General features: G+C 42.0%; 1 protein-coding gene across 2 annotated transcripts in view; it reads left to right on the forward strand.

Moving 5' to 3' along the window:
- Positions 1 to 14,109, forward strand: part of ugp2b (UDP-glucose pyrophosphorylase 2b) — a 32,467-nt gene extending 18,358 nt beyond the window's left edge. For both annotated transcript variants that reach the window (XM_070916044.1, XM_070916043.1), the window contains exons 5-10: positions 4,117 to 4,250; positions 6,378 to 6,675; positions 7,025 to 7,222; positions 9,788 to 10,030; positions 10,771 to 10,875; positions 12,296 to 14,109. In XM_070916044.1, the coding sequence (XP_070772145.1) occupies positions 4,117 to 4,250; positions 6,378 to 6,675; positions 7,025 to 7,222; positions 9,788 to 10,030; positions 10,771 to 10,875; positions 12,296 to 12,403 (1,086 nt within the window). In that variant the 3' untranslated portion in view covers positions 12,404 to 14,109. The remainder of the gene's footprint in view (positions 1 to 4,116; positions 4,251 to 6,377; positions 6,676 to 7,024; positions 7,223 to 9,787; positions 10,031 to 10,770; positions 10,876 to 12,295) is intronic.
- Positions 14,110 to 16,443: the final 2,334 nt, after the last annotated feature.

A 16,443-nucleotide genomic window follows, 5' to 3' on the forward strand; every position in this document is an offset into this window, starting at 1 on the left:
ATGATGGTGTGTTCATCCAACCATGTAGTGTAGAACCACAGCAGGTCTGCCAATGCAAGACTAGTGAGTAAATGAGAGATCTGTTCTTACTTTTTCACTGCAATAACAGAGCAAACACTGGGTTTTAACCACAGACAGGCAGGAGTACATATTCCCCATAACGTTTTTATCCTGTTACCAAACCTCACTGGTAAAAACACTAATTTAATTTAGGCATTAGAACCAATGGAGCTGTGATGCTTAAAGTGTAACTCTCACTTTCTTTGGGTTCCTGGGAGGTTTTCTCATCTTATATTTCTTAAGTTTGTTGTTTTTATTTTTTGGTGTCATGAAACCTTCCTCCTCAGCCCGTAAATCCATCAGTAGATAACAGCTTTAATATTTACTCCTCGCATTCTGTAAGTTTCTAGCTGACAGCCCTCCTTTACAAATCGCACTCATGCTGTGGCCTCGATTTGGCAGCAGAATCGACAGTTGGGTGTTGCCTAACTCAGAGGTGCGGAGGTGCGGAGAAGTGGCCAGTTGCCACACCAGCGCACATGATGTAGCTGTGATGTCAGAATGGGTGGGGCATGGTAGCAGGAAGTGATCTACTGTCTGATGTAATATAAACATCTGCTCTGTTTACTGTGGTGTGGATAGTGTGTGTGTGTGTGTGTGTGTGTGTGTGTGTGTGTGTGTGTGTGTGTGTGTGTGTGTGTGTGTGTGTGTGTGTGTGTGTGTGTGTGTGTGTGTGTGTCTGTGATTCAGACAATCTCAAGAGAGGAGCTTTTATTTATTACCCCAAACTAGAAAAGTACAGAAGAAAATGTGTTCATCAGAAGATTCAGTTAAAAAAATAACTCCACCTCTCGTTTTCTTAAACAGAAAATTACAAGCACATGTCTGTTCTCTCCACGATGCTGCATGCATATCATCCTCCAGGCACAAGCCTGTATTACTTTATGTATCTGAGGTGCCGGGGGAGAGATATGCTTGTTTGTTTTTTTGGAAAAGAGCTGAGGGTCTTTTGAAAGGAGTTCAGTGTGATATCTGGGGGGAGTTGTAGTGAAAGAGGATCTGTTGGTGTGCAGGCGGGCAGGTCTGCCGGGTTGGCAGGCAAACAGAAGAAGGCTGTGTGCTGGAGGAGAGGAGTGTGTGTGAACATGTGTGTGGTTATTTGTGCCTGACATGTACAATAAAAAATAATCCCCGAATCAGCCAAACAACTGATCACTTGTTGGTTCAAACTTCATTCACAAATAGCATCACATATTCAAGCAGCTTTGTAGGAGACGTTTTGGAGGGTTTAAGTTTTGAGACAGCCTCAATATGAAGTAATCCATCATGAGTCTGTCAGAGCTGATGACGCCAGAGCTTTGGGGTGTATGGAGTTTATATCGGAGATGTGTGGCTGCCTAGTGTTTGTGTTTCATAACAGCCTCATGGGACGCTCCTCTCCTCCCAGCACACTGCTCTCTGTGTCCGAGTCACTGCTCTCCATTTTCTGCTCAGGTCTGGTCAGATTACCTCCTGCCTGAATCAGCCTATTGAGGAGGAGAGAAAATGGATCCCATATACACATACCGACCCATAACCGCGTCTCCTGTGTGAGAACGCCCCTCTCAGCCACCACGCTGCCTCAATGCATATTTATTTTGGACACTTTCAGCGCAGAGAGCGTTACAATCACACTTAGAGCAGACGTGGACGATTGGAAAAAACTCAAGGCTTACTGGAATGGTGCCACCTGGCTGCTGAAGATTTACTGCTTTCACCTGAGTGACTGTCTTGATTCTACATCTGTTAAGTCAAGCAAATATTAAAGAGTGCAGTTCAAAAGTGGCTGTTTCAGTCTTGCATGCAAGTCTTTGGGGAGGATATCTTAAAGGCACAGGGCAGTTTTTAAGATTAGCCTCTAAAAATGCTGTCCACATTAAAGCACCTTTTTCTATCAACACAAGTTACAAAAAAAGTCCAACTGACTCTTTTATACTGAAGACAGGGCATTAGCTAACACACTAAGGGATAATCCTAAGTTTCTTCAGGGAACTTGGGTATTGTAAGGACTTGAGGGGTCTTTTACAGGCTGTTTTCTGTATTTCTAGACTCAACATATTTTAGAGCTGATTAGTCAATTAATCGATTAGTTGAAAAATTGTTTTAGTCGTGAGTCAGGTTTAAGCATTTTTGCCAAAAATTCAGTGGTTGTGGCTTCACAAATGTGAATATTGCTTCTCTTAATCTTCTGACTGTTGGTCAGACAAAACAAGACATCTGAAGAAGTCACATTGGGTTTTTTGAGAATGTGATGGACATTTTCCCTATTTACTGACAATTTATAGACCAAAATGTATGAATTGAGAAAATAATTCACATATGAATTGATAATAACAATAATCATCAGTTGCCAACAAAAAAGGAAGAAATAAAGGATACAGTATTTCCTCTCCAAAATCATATTCCTGGCGATGTGGAGACTGCTTTGAAACAACATTTAGACCCTTCATGGGAGTAATGCTTTTTTCTTCTTAGTGTTTGGTGAATCTTCTGAGGGGGGTGGGGCACCCCGGTGGCCTTACGGTGAAGACACATACCACATAACCCTGCACATTCTACACATAGGGTCTTTAAGGTTGCCATTGGATCCAATAGATGCACGGTGCTGCGCAATTGCACATGTTGTTTACTCAAGTGTTTGCTTACTTTCATGGTTATTGTCAGCCCTCCTGTCCTGCCTCCGTCTCCACACACCCACTATCAACTTACTACAAAGGAAGTTGTTTTTCGTCTTGTTTGCAAAGCATCATGCTTCATGAGTGCTTCTTAACATCCTGAAGTGCCCTGACACTGAAAGGTGTGAGAAAGTTACACAAAGTTTACCCATTCGTTTAACTCACGAATGTGAGGTCATTGCTGGTTCACATAAAGCGGGAGGCCAGCCAACACCCTTCCTGGTTTATTAATGGCATATTGAGTTTAGAAAAGTCGACTCATTCCATGTTTTTTGTAACAGGCTGAAAATTCAGCTCTTTAACAACTTCCTCACGTCAACTTCTCCCCACTGATTCATATCCCATTTCTCATCTTCCTCCTCTCCTCACTTTAATTTTCTCTTATCTGGGTAAGAAATTGCTTCCATCTCTCCTCAGGCTTTACTTTCCTCCTTTGTGTTTATTCTAATCACACCATAAGTTACAGAAATATTGTTCGGACACTGTCTCTTGGGCTGTTGTTTTCCTTAGTATTCATTATGTGTCATATTGATCCAGGAATTCAAATGTGTTTCGTTGTTGCACTCAGTGTAAGTCGCTGTAGTGTCAGCTAATGTCGCTCCTTCTACAAAACACCAAGTCCAACGGCTTTAACTGTCACTTGAATCTGTATTTAAAGACAGACTCTCAAACACAATAATTTTGCAATACAAACAAATAATCTAATAATCTCTAATATATACACGAAAAAAGAAACCACATTACACTAGCACATATACTGTAAATACATATGCATACATATACATACCTGCATAAACACAGTACATATACCTACCTACATATAGGTACAAACATACATATGCTATATACTGTAGATATTGGCCTACTTTCCATAGACTTTCATAATCTTCCAGTGTTATAAACTAATTCTAATTTTATTTTTGTCCTACTTGTCCGATGTTGCACTTCCTTACAGTAATGCATCAATAGCATTAGCAATAGCATAGCATTAATGTATGTGAAAAGACCACCCTGATCTGATCAGCCCTAACTGTAATTCTGAATGACGTTTTTACAAACGAGGCAACAATGCCAATCTGAATAATCCATTCATGAAAAGATGGTCTTCCAGCCTCCCACTATTATAAACTCTACAGTCAACATAAATATATAGTCTCGGACTGAAATCAGAATTATATCTTGAAAAATCACAAATATATTTATGGACCTTCCACCAATATAGATGAACAAAATGCATCCTAAACATATGCATACATGTTCAATGCACTTTGAAACTCATTTGCTGTCTGCTGCCGGGTTAGCTCTGCTCAGTGACCAACATCTGAAGACTGAATATAATATAATATATAATAATGTCAAAGGTTGCTGGTATTTATATAGTGTGTGTTTGTTTGTCCCACAGCACCTGAACAAGACTTACAACACAGACGTGCCCCTGGTCCTCATGAACTCCTTCAACACAGATGAAGACACGAAGAAGATCCTGCAGAAGTACACACACCACCGCGTCAAGATACACACCTTCAACCAGAGCAGGTGAGAGAGCAACGCGCTAACAACATGTCAAGTACTCGTCGTGTTGAGTAACAGCGGGCCCGGTGCAAACACTCCTGACAAGCACCATGCTGACACGCAGTTATATCAACTAATACACAGTGGATGGGATATTAAACTTGGAAATAAAATCCAAGATCCAAGAAGAGTATCCAGGAGTACACACACATCCGTAGTGACACTTTCACCACCAGTTAGCAGTATTGAACCCAAATGTACTGAATGAATTTCCTCTAATAATGAACTGCTGTGTGCTGCTTCTGATCCTGTACTTGAACTGTCAAGAGCAGCAGCATCCAGACAGGAAACATCATGTAATGTATGGAGGAAGCCATTCATATTTAATGCCTTGGTTTCTCCAATTTGTCAGTCAAGTGGAACTTGCTTTTTATTATTTCCCTTGAATTATTTAGAGCACTCGCATGTTCTGTGTGCCAGAAGGAGTGCGGTACAAAGCAGTTTTGGACAGCAGCAGTGGTGGGGGAGGTACTGTGACTCTAGGGTTTAATGTCAGCTCGGAGCGAGCGGTTGAAATGTCAATCAATAAGAGAACAAAGAGAAGTCTGTGGTCGTGAGAGTAATTCATAAAAGGCAAATTAAATTCACTGCTCATCACACTGTCTGTTCCAGCTGATGACGGAAAGCAATTTGCTTTATCCACCAGACAAATCCCTCAATTGTCCAGCCACTTTCATTATTCTTTTAGCCAAACAAAACTCCCTGGTTACCTGCCAAAGTGATGAGCAGAATAAATAAACTTCACAGACCCATTCAAAGGTCTAAAACTATGTCTGTTGGTTTTTGATTCCTTTTTAAAACTTGTTTTCAGTTCCACAAAACTCAAATTAATTTTAAATGCAAATCCAGCTAAATATAGCTAATAAAACTAGCTATTGCCTTGTATTAACTCACAAAAACATGAAATGTAGTAGTAGTAAATTAAATGGATAAAAAATAATTTACCACAATCAGTAGATGAGAACAAACCTGAGAATGAGAAAAAGCAAGTTGAGATCAGTGAACAACTCGATGGCTGCTGATGTGAAAGAATCCAAGTGATTCTTTGATAAAGACGTTCCTGAAAGAGTAACTGTTCCTTCTGATGCAGAAATATTGGATCAAAGAAAGGAAAACTTTTGTGAACAAAATGTTCTGAGACTTGGATCTGAGATGATGGGAAACCTTTGAAGTCTATGAGCTCATATCAAGACCAGTTCCCAGAACAGTCAGCTGGACTGAAACCTCCATTAAAAAGGCCTCCGTGCCTCCACTGTGCAGCTCCTCTCACCTGACCAGCTCATCTGCTCTCTGAAATTTCCTGAAACTGCCAAAAACACAGCGCGCAGACGTTTGCTAACTCGACCTGACGCAGATCCTTCTTAGAAACCCTTTGATCAGCATAATGCACACAGCGATGATGGCTTGGACTCTCTGGCTTGTTGCCTCATCTGCCTTCTTGGAAAAACTTAAAAAGTTTACCTCCTGACAGTGTTGTTTGAAGTCCTGCAGTGATATGAAAAGAAGAAATTTACGTGGCACCTGGCGTGCTACTTTGTTGAAAAGTTTCCGTGGCTTTGCCTCCGATGTGGAGCAAAAAGATTTCACAGTCTGTTTTCTCTGAGATAAGAGAGTTAATTAGTTCCATACAAGAGATAAAGACCTCATACATGCTAACAGAAGGGGGGGGGGTGTTCATGGAGGCTCATCAAAAACAAAATGATTTTATTATCATGGCCTTTGAGACACCTACAGTGGCAAACGGGTTACATTTTTTAACCTTACTTTAAAGTTGCTGTAACCAATATTTTTATATCAACAATTGATCAAATAATTACATGTGACAGGTGTCTCTTGCAGTGAAAAACACACAGAAAATTGTTACCCAACTCTGCTGAACCCCTCAGCTCTACGGAAAGATTTAGCGTCTTTCGGCTCATTGTTTTGGTTTTACGGTGAAAAAGCTCTGATAAACGCTTCCTGCTCAGCACCAAATGACCGATGGACAAAGGTAGCGACTAACTGGTGAACATAGTCAAGCATTTTATCAGCTTAATGCGCTTAAAACAAACAAACACACGATGACTGATCTTATTTGTTTCCTCTGTCCAGGTACCCTCGCATCAACAAAGAGTCCCTCCTCCCCGTCGCCACAAACTTGAGAATGAACGGGCAAAGCGCAGAAGGCTGGTACCCTCCAGGTCACGGGGACATTTACGCCAGCTTCTACAACTCGGGCCTGCTGGACCAGCTGATCGCGCAGGGCAAGGAGTACATCTTTGTGTCCAACATCGACAACCTGGGAGCCACTGTCGACCTCCACATCCTGCACCACCTGGTCAGCCAGCCCAACGGCAAGCGCTGCGAGTTCATCATGGAGGTGACGGATAAGACGCGCGCCGACGTCAAGGTGTGTGGAGGAGGACTGGGTTTATATATACTGTGCATGGACTGACACTGTCACCGTTTCTTTATGCATGGATGTGATGTTCTGGCCTTGTTTTATCAGTTTTACAGCATCATTTCTGTGTAGACACAAGACATCTTTGTACTAATGCAACTAAAAACAAATCACAGTGTATTCGTAGTGCATTTATCATCTACTAAACACATTTTGGTTTATTACAGTACCTTTATTGTCGCAAATAACCCCTTTTGGCAATCATTAATAAAAAAAAATGCAGTGTGTGTGTTGAGTTTTGAAGGCAATCATTCACACACATCGAGTGTGTTGTAAAATGGCAGACTCTGTTTTTCAGGGTGGCACGCTGATCCAGTATGAAGGGAAACTGCGTCTGCTGGAGATCGCCCAGGTCCCCAAGGCCCATGTGGACGAATTCAAATCAGTTTCCAAGTTCAAGATCTTCAACACCAACAACCTGTGGCTCTCTCTGGCTGCTATCAAGAGGCTGCAGGAACAGAAAGCAATGGACTTGGAGATTATAGTCAACCCCAAGGTGAGTGAAGAGGGGACCGAAGTATGGTTTGCTGTTGATTCAGATGAGCCAAAGATGATTATAAAGGATTTGGTCATAAATTAGAAGTAAATACTTCTGATAGAGGACTGGCATCTCTCACATATGGCCATCATTGCTGTGAAAACATCACTACATTACTAAGGTTTTGGTGACTAAGCCTGATTAACACAGCTTTACAACAGTGTCTCATCAGGACAAGTGACATGAGTCTTAACCCTGTTATGGCAACAACAAAATAAATCCTGTGGTCAAACTGAGGCGCCTCCCCAGAGACGCGAGGCAAAGAAGGACCACACCAGGATGTCTGAGTGTGCAGTAGATGCTCAGATGAAACAATTCACTTTCAATAACCAGCCAACCTCCCAGCATAATATCATCTGTCCCGTTTTACCTCGTCCATCCTGTCGCGTTAGAAAACACAGCTGTGAGCAGCAGAGAGATATCTGCACCACTCTCCTCTACAGAGACTTCTGAATAAATCATATCTCGCTGGAAAAACATCCAAGCTTCCAGAGGAAGCCCATATTTTAAAGCCTCTCTGTGTTTCTGCCGTCCTGCTCAGCTCGTTTGTTGTCATGTGAGGTTTTTGCATACAAAGGAGAGAAAAGGAGCTTCAAACCAATCCAGTTTTCTGGTCACCTCTCTGGTGGCTCAGCCGCCCTACTTGGACTCCAGTTTAAGCTGTGTTTGTGTTTGGAGGGAGAGAGTGTGTTTGTGTGTGTGGGGTTGAATAAGACAGGCAAAGACAAATATTCAAGTTTTTATTTCCCTCACAGATATTTTACTTTCAAGGCCACTTCTCTTCTGCAGCGTAACATTTAAAGCTGCCTCTTGTTTGTCCAGCTCTCACGCACGTTTGCATATAGTTCATTTTCACACACGTGCATTTTTAATGAAGATGTTGTTTAAAGAAATGTGAGGCAGCAGAAATTGAGCTGCTTGAATGAACATGAAGGACAGGTTTGAGTAAATGCTTAATCAGTTCTCAGCATGATTTGTTGAAGCATGACTTAAAGGCTCCATGTCTTCCCTGCACATGTTTATCCTTCATTGCCCTCCAAAGGTCTTGGTGACAGAGCGGTCCTGTTAAAAGCAGCGCAGCAAACAAATTTGATGCTATGTGACTCGATGTTGTTTTGGTTGCTGTGCCTCCACCCCCTGCCCCCATCCCCCCCCACCCCCCAGTGGAGAAGCACCGCCTCAGGGTATGCAAAGACTCACTCCTGATTATTGCTTTCTTGGCCTATAGATGTAATTTTCCAGCCGCTGGCTACAGAATCGCACACCGTGACATAGCAAGTGTTATGTAACTGGTGATAACTGTGCAGAGCTGTGTGGCTTTACATAAGTGTGTGGTCCCATCTAGGTAAGAGAGCAGCACTAAAACTGCAGAGTTAGAGGGGCCCCGTTCATATCATCCTGTACTGTAGCCCCACACATGGCGGTGGCACTGAGAGGCACTTAAGATAAAAGTGTCCATGAAGTGGTGAGTGTTACATAACTCCTCCTGATAGTTACACCTGAGTCCCAGATCTTTATATTATTACATGCTGTTATATCACAACAGTCTAATTTTAGTCGGTTTCAGGAAACATTTTCACCTCTTAAACTTGAAGAAGATGAAGAGTCTGCAGAGTGTACATGCTAGCAGCTCTGTGAGGCTCTACAGAGCTGAAGGCTAACATCAGCATGCTAACATGCTCACAGTGACAATGCTAACATGCTGATGTTTAGCAGGTATAATGTTTAACACGTTCACCATCTGAGTTTCGCGTACTTGCATGCTAATGTTTGCTAATTAGCACTAAAGTCAAAGAACAGCTGAGGCCATAAACCAAAATGTTGGTCAAATTACAATTATGACCTGATGATGGCGCTACAGGAAAGGACAGGGGATCCCCAGAGGTTATTAGTATTCATCCTCTGGGGAGATATTTCAGTCTGGACTGAAGTGGTGGACTGACAGACTAAAACTCTCTGCTGCTGTAACTGAAAACTGAACCACAGCCTGGATGTTGTTGTTATTATTATTGTTATTGGAGAAACAGAATGAGATGACAGATATTTGTGTTCAGTGAATCACAGGTTTTTTTTTCAAGTTTTAAATAAAGAAGCTTCTGCTGCACAACAGCTTCCCATTCAAATTAGTTTTATAGGCATGACTGTACTGTACTGGTTGTATAAGATTTCCAATGAAAGTGTGTCTAATAATTTAGGTTTTATTAAGAAAAAGAACAAGAGCTGTATAACAGTACGATTCAGTTTACGTAAAATAATTTAAATGTTTAATTTGGAAATAGACCTGAATATTCAGTCGCCTTTCTGTAGAATTCTGGTTAGTGTTTGTTTTGTTGTGGTTCCTTAACGCAGTGAGAGATTTAGAGTAAAAACAGTAACTTCCTCCTGGCGACGTGAGTCAGAGCACTAATTGCAAACACTTGTCGTTCTTCGTGTTGCTGGAAACGAGCAGGCGAAAACATTTTACACAGTTAAGTTTTCCACTAACAACCAGCACGTCTCCTCTCTTCTTGTGGGTGTTCTCAGACGCTTGACGGCGGCCAGAATGTCGTCCAGCTGGAGACGGCAGTCGGTGCCGCCATCAAATGCTTCGACAACGCCCTCGGCATCAACGTACCTCGGAGCCGCTTCCTGCCCGTCAAGACCACGTCGGACCTGCTGCTGGTCATGTCCAACCTGTACAGCCTGGAGGCCGGCTCGCTCACCATGAGCCCCAAGAGAGAGTTCCCAACGACGCCGCACGTCAAACTGGGCAGCTCCTTCACCAAGGTACCTGAAATACCAGTGGAAATACCATCAGTTTAGTTACTGTATTCACTGGCTCAGTAATTAAAGTAAACATTGAAAGTTTAGTTCATCCAAATCACAATCAGTTGAATCTAATGGAGGTGAATGCCTTTTATTATATATTTTATTTAATGCCTGGGGCCCAAAAGTGACATCGGAAATAATTAAATGTCAAAATGAAATAATAAGAAACTTCTTTAATACAAAAGTAAATGGAAATACAAATTTCCTCTTTGGAAACATTTGAATGTATTCATTTTTAATTCATCATTCTCATTTATTCACTGTATGCACTATGTATTCATTTGCTATGCAGTGTTTACAAAGAGGATAAAGTCCTCAGGCTGCCGCCTCTCTCCCTTCATCATTTGCTTTTGAAATAAAAGTCTCGACGTCACAACCCTCTAAATCACAACCATCATTTCCTCCAAATCAACTGATTTCCCATCCAGTCCAATCTGGTGGCACAGTTCTCTTTTTATTATAAATGGTTCCATGATATTAGAAGATTAAACATCTGGGGCCTCCAAAATTACATTTTCTCTATGTCAGTGTCGCGTTATTTGGTATCGTTGTAATAACTGGGATCTTGACTAGAATTTAAAACATGATTCAGTATATTTAATTGTTTTGCCAAAGGATCCACAGCTGAAATGATTAAAATAGATCCACACATTCAGCGGGTTGTTTACAAATGTCCTCTCGTGTCCGTCTGTGTTCAGGTTCAGGAGTACGCAACCCGCATCGAGAGCATCCCCGACATGCTGGAGCTCGACCACCTGACGGTCTCTGGAGACGTCACCTTTGGGAAAAACGTTTCACTGAAGGTAAACATCTTCCCGCAGATTAAGTTTTCCTTTTTGAAAGCCTCTGTTGTATCGTGATCAAAACCGAACGTCACTGTAAACTTTCGGGTTTCGAAAGCTTTCAAGGGCATAAATAGCAACTGCCCAAGAAATTAAATTTGTATTCGCTCTAAATGTGCAGAAGTCTCTTCAGTTGAGCGTGATAACCCAGAAAGACCACTGCATTATTTATTCTGGTGCCCACGCTGATGGCACAAGATGCTGGAGATACACTGTGGATATTAAAAAAGGCCACGAGTGACATCTGACATGCAGCTTTTTCAGTTTCCATATTCATTCATGCAGTAGAGATGAAATGCAAAGAGGCACTCGGAGCAGCTCGAGGTGCCAAGTTTGAGAGAGTATAATCTGGTTTCAACTCTCAGGTCATGTGCTGTACATTTTCATTTACTGTCACTTTAAAGACATTTTACTCAAGTAAAAGTAAACAGTTACTTAATGAAAGTAAAAAGTAGGTCTGTTAAAATGACTTTTAATAAAACTATTAAACTGGAGAAAACTTCAGGCTACAAGATAAAGTGCATTAACATGTCAGTGCAAACGGACTAGTGGAACAACATCACAGAGCCTGAATGTCCAAACCAACAATATGTTCCTTTTCTCAGTGTAGCCGCACTAGAATTAACAGGAAAGAGACGAAGAAACTATTAAACAAAAATGACCTAATAAATTAACAAGGGCTATTAAGTGAGGGCCGTTATTAAGCTACATTAATTAGATAACCTGCCAGTTTAACAGCAGACGACTCAGAGATGTATTAACAATAAAAACTCCACAGCCTCTCTGTCCCACTATAACCAGTCCTCTCAGCCTCTCTGTCCCACTATAACCAGTCCTCTCAGCCTCTCTGTCCCACTATAACCAGTGCCCTCAGCGTTTCTGTCCCACTATAACCAGTGCCCTCTGCCTCTCTGTCCCACTATAACCAGTCCTCTCAGCCTCTCTGTCCCACTATAACCAGTGCCTTCAGCGTTTCTGTCCCACTATAACCAGTGCCCTCTGCCTCTCTGTTCCACTATAACCAGTCCTCTCAGCCTCTCTGTCCCACTATAACCAGTGCCCTCAGCGTTTCTGTCCCACTATAACCAGTGCCCTCTGCCTCTCTGTCCCACTATAACCAGTCCTCTCAGCCTCTCTGTCCCACTATAACCAGTCCTCTCAGCCTCTCTGTCCCACTATAACCAGTCCCCTCAGCGTCTCTGTCCCACTATAACCAGTAAGGGCGTAACAGAAGCTTCCAGTGTGTTTGAAGGTAGCGGGCCCTGCTGGCAGGTGTCTGGCAGAGATTCATTGCTTTAATTAGCTCCTGGATTCAAAATGTCTTCCCGTCGTCATTTCTGTCTCCGACAAACACTAAACGCATCGCTCTTCCTCCTTACAGGGCACCGTCATCATCATCGCCAACCACGGAGATCGGATTGATATTCCCGCCGGCTCCATGCTGGAAAACAAAATTGTATCTGGCAACCTCCGCATCATGGACCACTAACGCCTTCTTCACCCCCCCCCCCCCCAAAACACACACACACACACACACACACACACCCTCATCATGTGACCCAGTCGGCTGTCTCCCAGTCATGTGACCTGTTTGTCATGTTTCCCCGACACCAACAGATAGTGAGAGGAAGTGGTTTTCCCCTGAAGGCTGTGTGTGATCAACATGAGGAGGCAGTTTACATGGTTGATGGAGTGCTTGTAGCTGGAACACACTGCCCTCTACAGGCTGTTTATTATATAATATAAACATTTAATATTATTAATCATTAGCTTTTCATAGCTGTCACTTTAAACAATGACCTACATCCACGATAGAGAGAGAAACAACAACGCAGATTGTATTTTTTATTCTTCTTTGACTGTAGTGAATTTGACTGTTTCTTGGCCAGAACAACGAACCTGCCAAAATAGACTTATAGATAGAAAATAGATAGAGGTGTTATGAATTTATCATCATCGTCATCCTCAGCACTGCTAATGCAATCACATAGTGTACTTAACATAGAGAGAGTTTTGAACGTTTATTTCGAGCACAAAGACTTCACGACGGGACTCGACATGGTTCCACAATCCAGCTGTGACGGACATAACTGAAATAACTGATCCATTATCTAGACCTGGGCCAGTGCAACAAGCTGTATCGTCACAAAGCATTACCTTTTCAGGTTGTATGGCAAATGTGTTTAAATGTACACATCTGGCAGACAAAGTCCAACGTTATCATTCATCTGGAGTCGTGTTTCTGGCCTCATGTCCCATCTTCAACCCCCTTTTAAGTCCGGTTTTGGTCTCCACCAGCTCCTGATTGAAATATCTGACTCTATCTGAGAATTAGTGCCAGCGGCGGATGGAAAGGCACATTAATTAGCATTTTCTTTGCCTGTTGTTTGGCACTGGGCAGGTAGCGTATCAGAGCTTTTTCACTGTAAACAGCTGCATCTGAAAATGACGCTGATGAGAGCTGAGAGACTGAATCAAAACAGTAAAGCTGGGGGCTGGAAAATCAAAACGATAAGCTGAAGGACTCTAAAAAGCTCAGTAGAAGTCACAGTTTTTACAGGACAACAACACCTGGTGAAATTGTGGAAACATGCAGTCTGAAGTGAAGTTTGTGCTGAGAAATACAGGAAATAAATTTCCCAGGAGTTTGTGCCATAGAGGAGAAACCACCGTGTGATGCCTGAACCGCCTGTCATGAAACTCCTGGATGAAGACCGTAGTGATCCATATCCAGGTGCGATCACAACGCCATGAAATTATATCCAATATCATTTTAAAGTGAAGGCCTTTATTTGTGATGTAGATAATGAAAAATATCAACAACGTCTAGCATTATTTTTGTGTTTATCCGGTATGTTTGCTCACATTTTGACGAAAAAACCTCGTGCCTCCATCGCGGTGTCAAATCTCTCCCGTCGCCTCTGTCCATCCCATCATTCAGCAGCAACTCTCCACACAAAGCAACAGGAGGTGCCATGCTTTCGGCAGTGTTGGTTCACACACACATCACAGATTCAGACAGTAGACATTTTTAAAACATGTACACAAAGTTTCAGTGTGAGAATACTTGAGATGGGTCCGACGCGTTCGGACCGGAAGCCCGAAAGCAATAAGTGTTGATCTGTGACGGTGACGAGGTCTCAGCCCAGCCCAGTTCTGCCTCCTCAGAGCTGAATAAAGTGCAATATGAAATAATGAGCACGTGTCATCTGTTGTGTCTTCACTTCATCACTCTCACTACAAGAGCAGCACATCGCAATATCCAAGGTGACGTCGTTGAGTGTCTGACCAACAGTCCAAAACTCAGAAATATTTACATCACTATAAAGTAAGACCAAGAAAAGCAGCAAATTATCACATTTGAGAGCGTGTTCATAAATATAAATAAATCATCAAAATAGTTCCTGCATCCAGAATTATCCTTCAGTAAGAGTTCAAATAGTGTTAACAGCAAAACTTACTTCCAAAGTAAGTACTTATTATGCAGAATGGTTCCTTATGTTATTGTAGACATTATATAATAGCATTTTAGTGTTGCTACCAAAGTGTATATAAAGTGAAGAGAAATTAGCTCCAGTTAAAACACATGAATGCACCTGTAATAACAATAATAATGTAATATATACTAATATATCAGTCACAGAGGCTGATTTACTGCAGAATTAGCACTTTCAGTTTTGATATTACTGATAACTTCTGTACTTTTATGAAAAGTAGGACTTTGAATGAGGGTACTTCCACCATGTAGAAGTATAAAGTAGCATGAAACAGAAATACTCATGAGTACAAATACCCCAAATCTGTACTGAAATACATTAAGCAGACGTACTCCTTTCCACCACTGTTTGCCTTTGAGGCTGTAGTTTGTGCTGAAGCATATTTGATTGTGTTGTTTATATTATATTTTAAGAGCAGGAAAACACACAGACCTCAATCTAAACAAAGCTTCCTCTTCATTATAATCTGAAGTGCTTATAAAATGAGGAAGCACTGGAACTTCATGGCTGTTAATTGTACAATATCCTCATCCTCTCTGTTTCCTGTTACTGAGCTGAGATCAAATCATGCTGCTGATGCAAATAAAACCCGGCACACCGTGAAGTCACTTTTACACTTTATTGTTTAAAGTTGTTACAAAAAAGTGTTTGCTGGAAACATTCTTTGCTTTCGACCTTTACAAGCACAACGAGACTCCGGACAGGAGAAGAAGAAGACAAAGAAGAAGAAGAAGAAGAAGAAGAAGAGTGAGTGGAGGGAGGCGGGGCGGACTGACGGACACGTGTCGAGATAACAGAGTGAAGCCCTTACTCACACACCTCATCCACAGACAGAGTCCAGGAAACTAAACAACACGGAGAGACACGAAACTTTTTTTTTTTACTCATGAGGTATCCTCAGAAGACCTTAGCAGTGTGTGTGTGTGTGTGTGTGTGTGTGTGTGTGTGTGCGTGTATATGTGTGTGTGTGTGTGCGCAGATGTGACACAGGTCATTGTTTTTCTCCCTGAGGTGAGTTAGTGTGTTGCAGTCCGAGCACTGGGGTGATGAACAGGATCTGTGTATGAACTACTGTGTGTGGACAGATGAACACATACCATCATCATGAACACATAAATTACAATCTCTCAGACACACACACACACACACACACACACACACACACACACACACACACACACACACACACTACTGATACCTGCAGAAGCTCGTTTGTGTGTACTGACGAGCGCGTGGAAGTGACTCCGATCAGTGACGTTTCTACAATTGGGAGTGTGTGTCTCGTCTTGTTGTCACGGCGACCGTGACAGGACGAACTACAGTGACGATCGGGACGCGCTGTGTGGACGCAGCGGCAGAGTTTGTGCTTTCACATGACGTGCAGAACATCTGGACCGTCCTCCCTGCGCGGAGTGTGTTGTTGTAGAGGTAGAGAGAGGGGTCATTTCTTGCATTCGTACACGGTGTCTAACAGTCTAACCACAAGGTCCGTTTAGTGGCTGAGCTTTCGGTCTCATCACATGATCTTCCTCAGCAGATGGAGTTTGCCCAGTTTGTCACGGGACGTAAAGGAGAGGATTTACATATTTCCAGAGCACTCTGAGGACTTCCGGAGATGGAATTTCTTTTTTTATTTTAAATATATCATATTCTATATTTTAGTTTCTGTCTTTTTACTTTCAACACGTCAAATCTAATATTTGTGAAGTGCTGTATGACGTAAGTAAGTTCGATAACATTCACAATATTGATGTCATTATTTGGAGATCTTGTGGTGAGTATTGGGAGAGTTTGGTCACCACTGGGAATGATGGGACTTTTTGTAAATCAACACAAAAATATTGTACTTCATCGTATGCGTTTGTTCTTCTAAAAACAAAAGACGTGGATTCTGAAGGTGAGAGCTGAACGATTTGGGGTTAATATCCAATTCAAATGTTTCTGACCAATATTGCAATTCATTTCTCTAAATGAAACTTCAGGCCTTCATTTGTTGGATACATAGTTTTAAATATTGTCACACTATTTATCT

The sequence above is a fragment of the Enoplosus armatus genome, chromosome 12 (genome assembly GCF_043641665.1).
Source record: "Enoplosus armatus isolate fEnoArm2 chromosome 12, fEnoArm2.hap1, whole genome shotgun sequence".
Classification (NCBI taxonomy): domain Eukaryota; kingdom Metazoa; phylum Chordata; class Actinopteri; order Centrarchiformes; family Enoplosidae; genus Enoplosus; species Enoplosus armatus.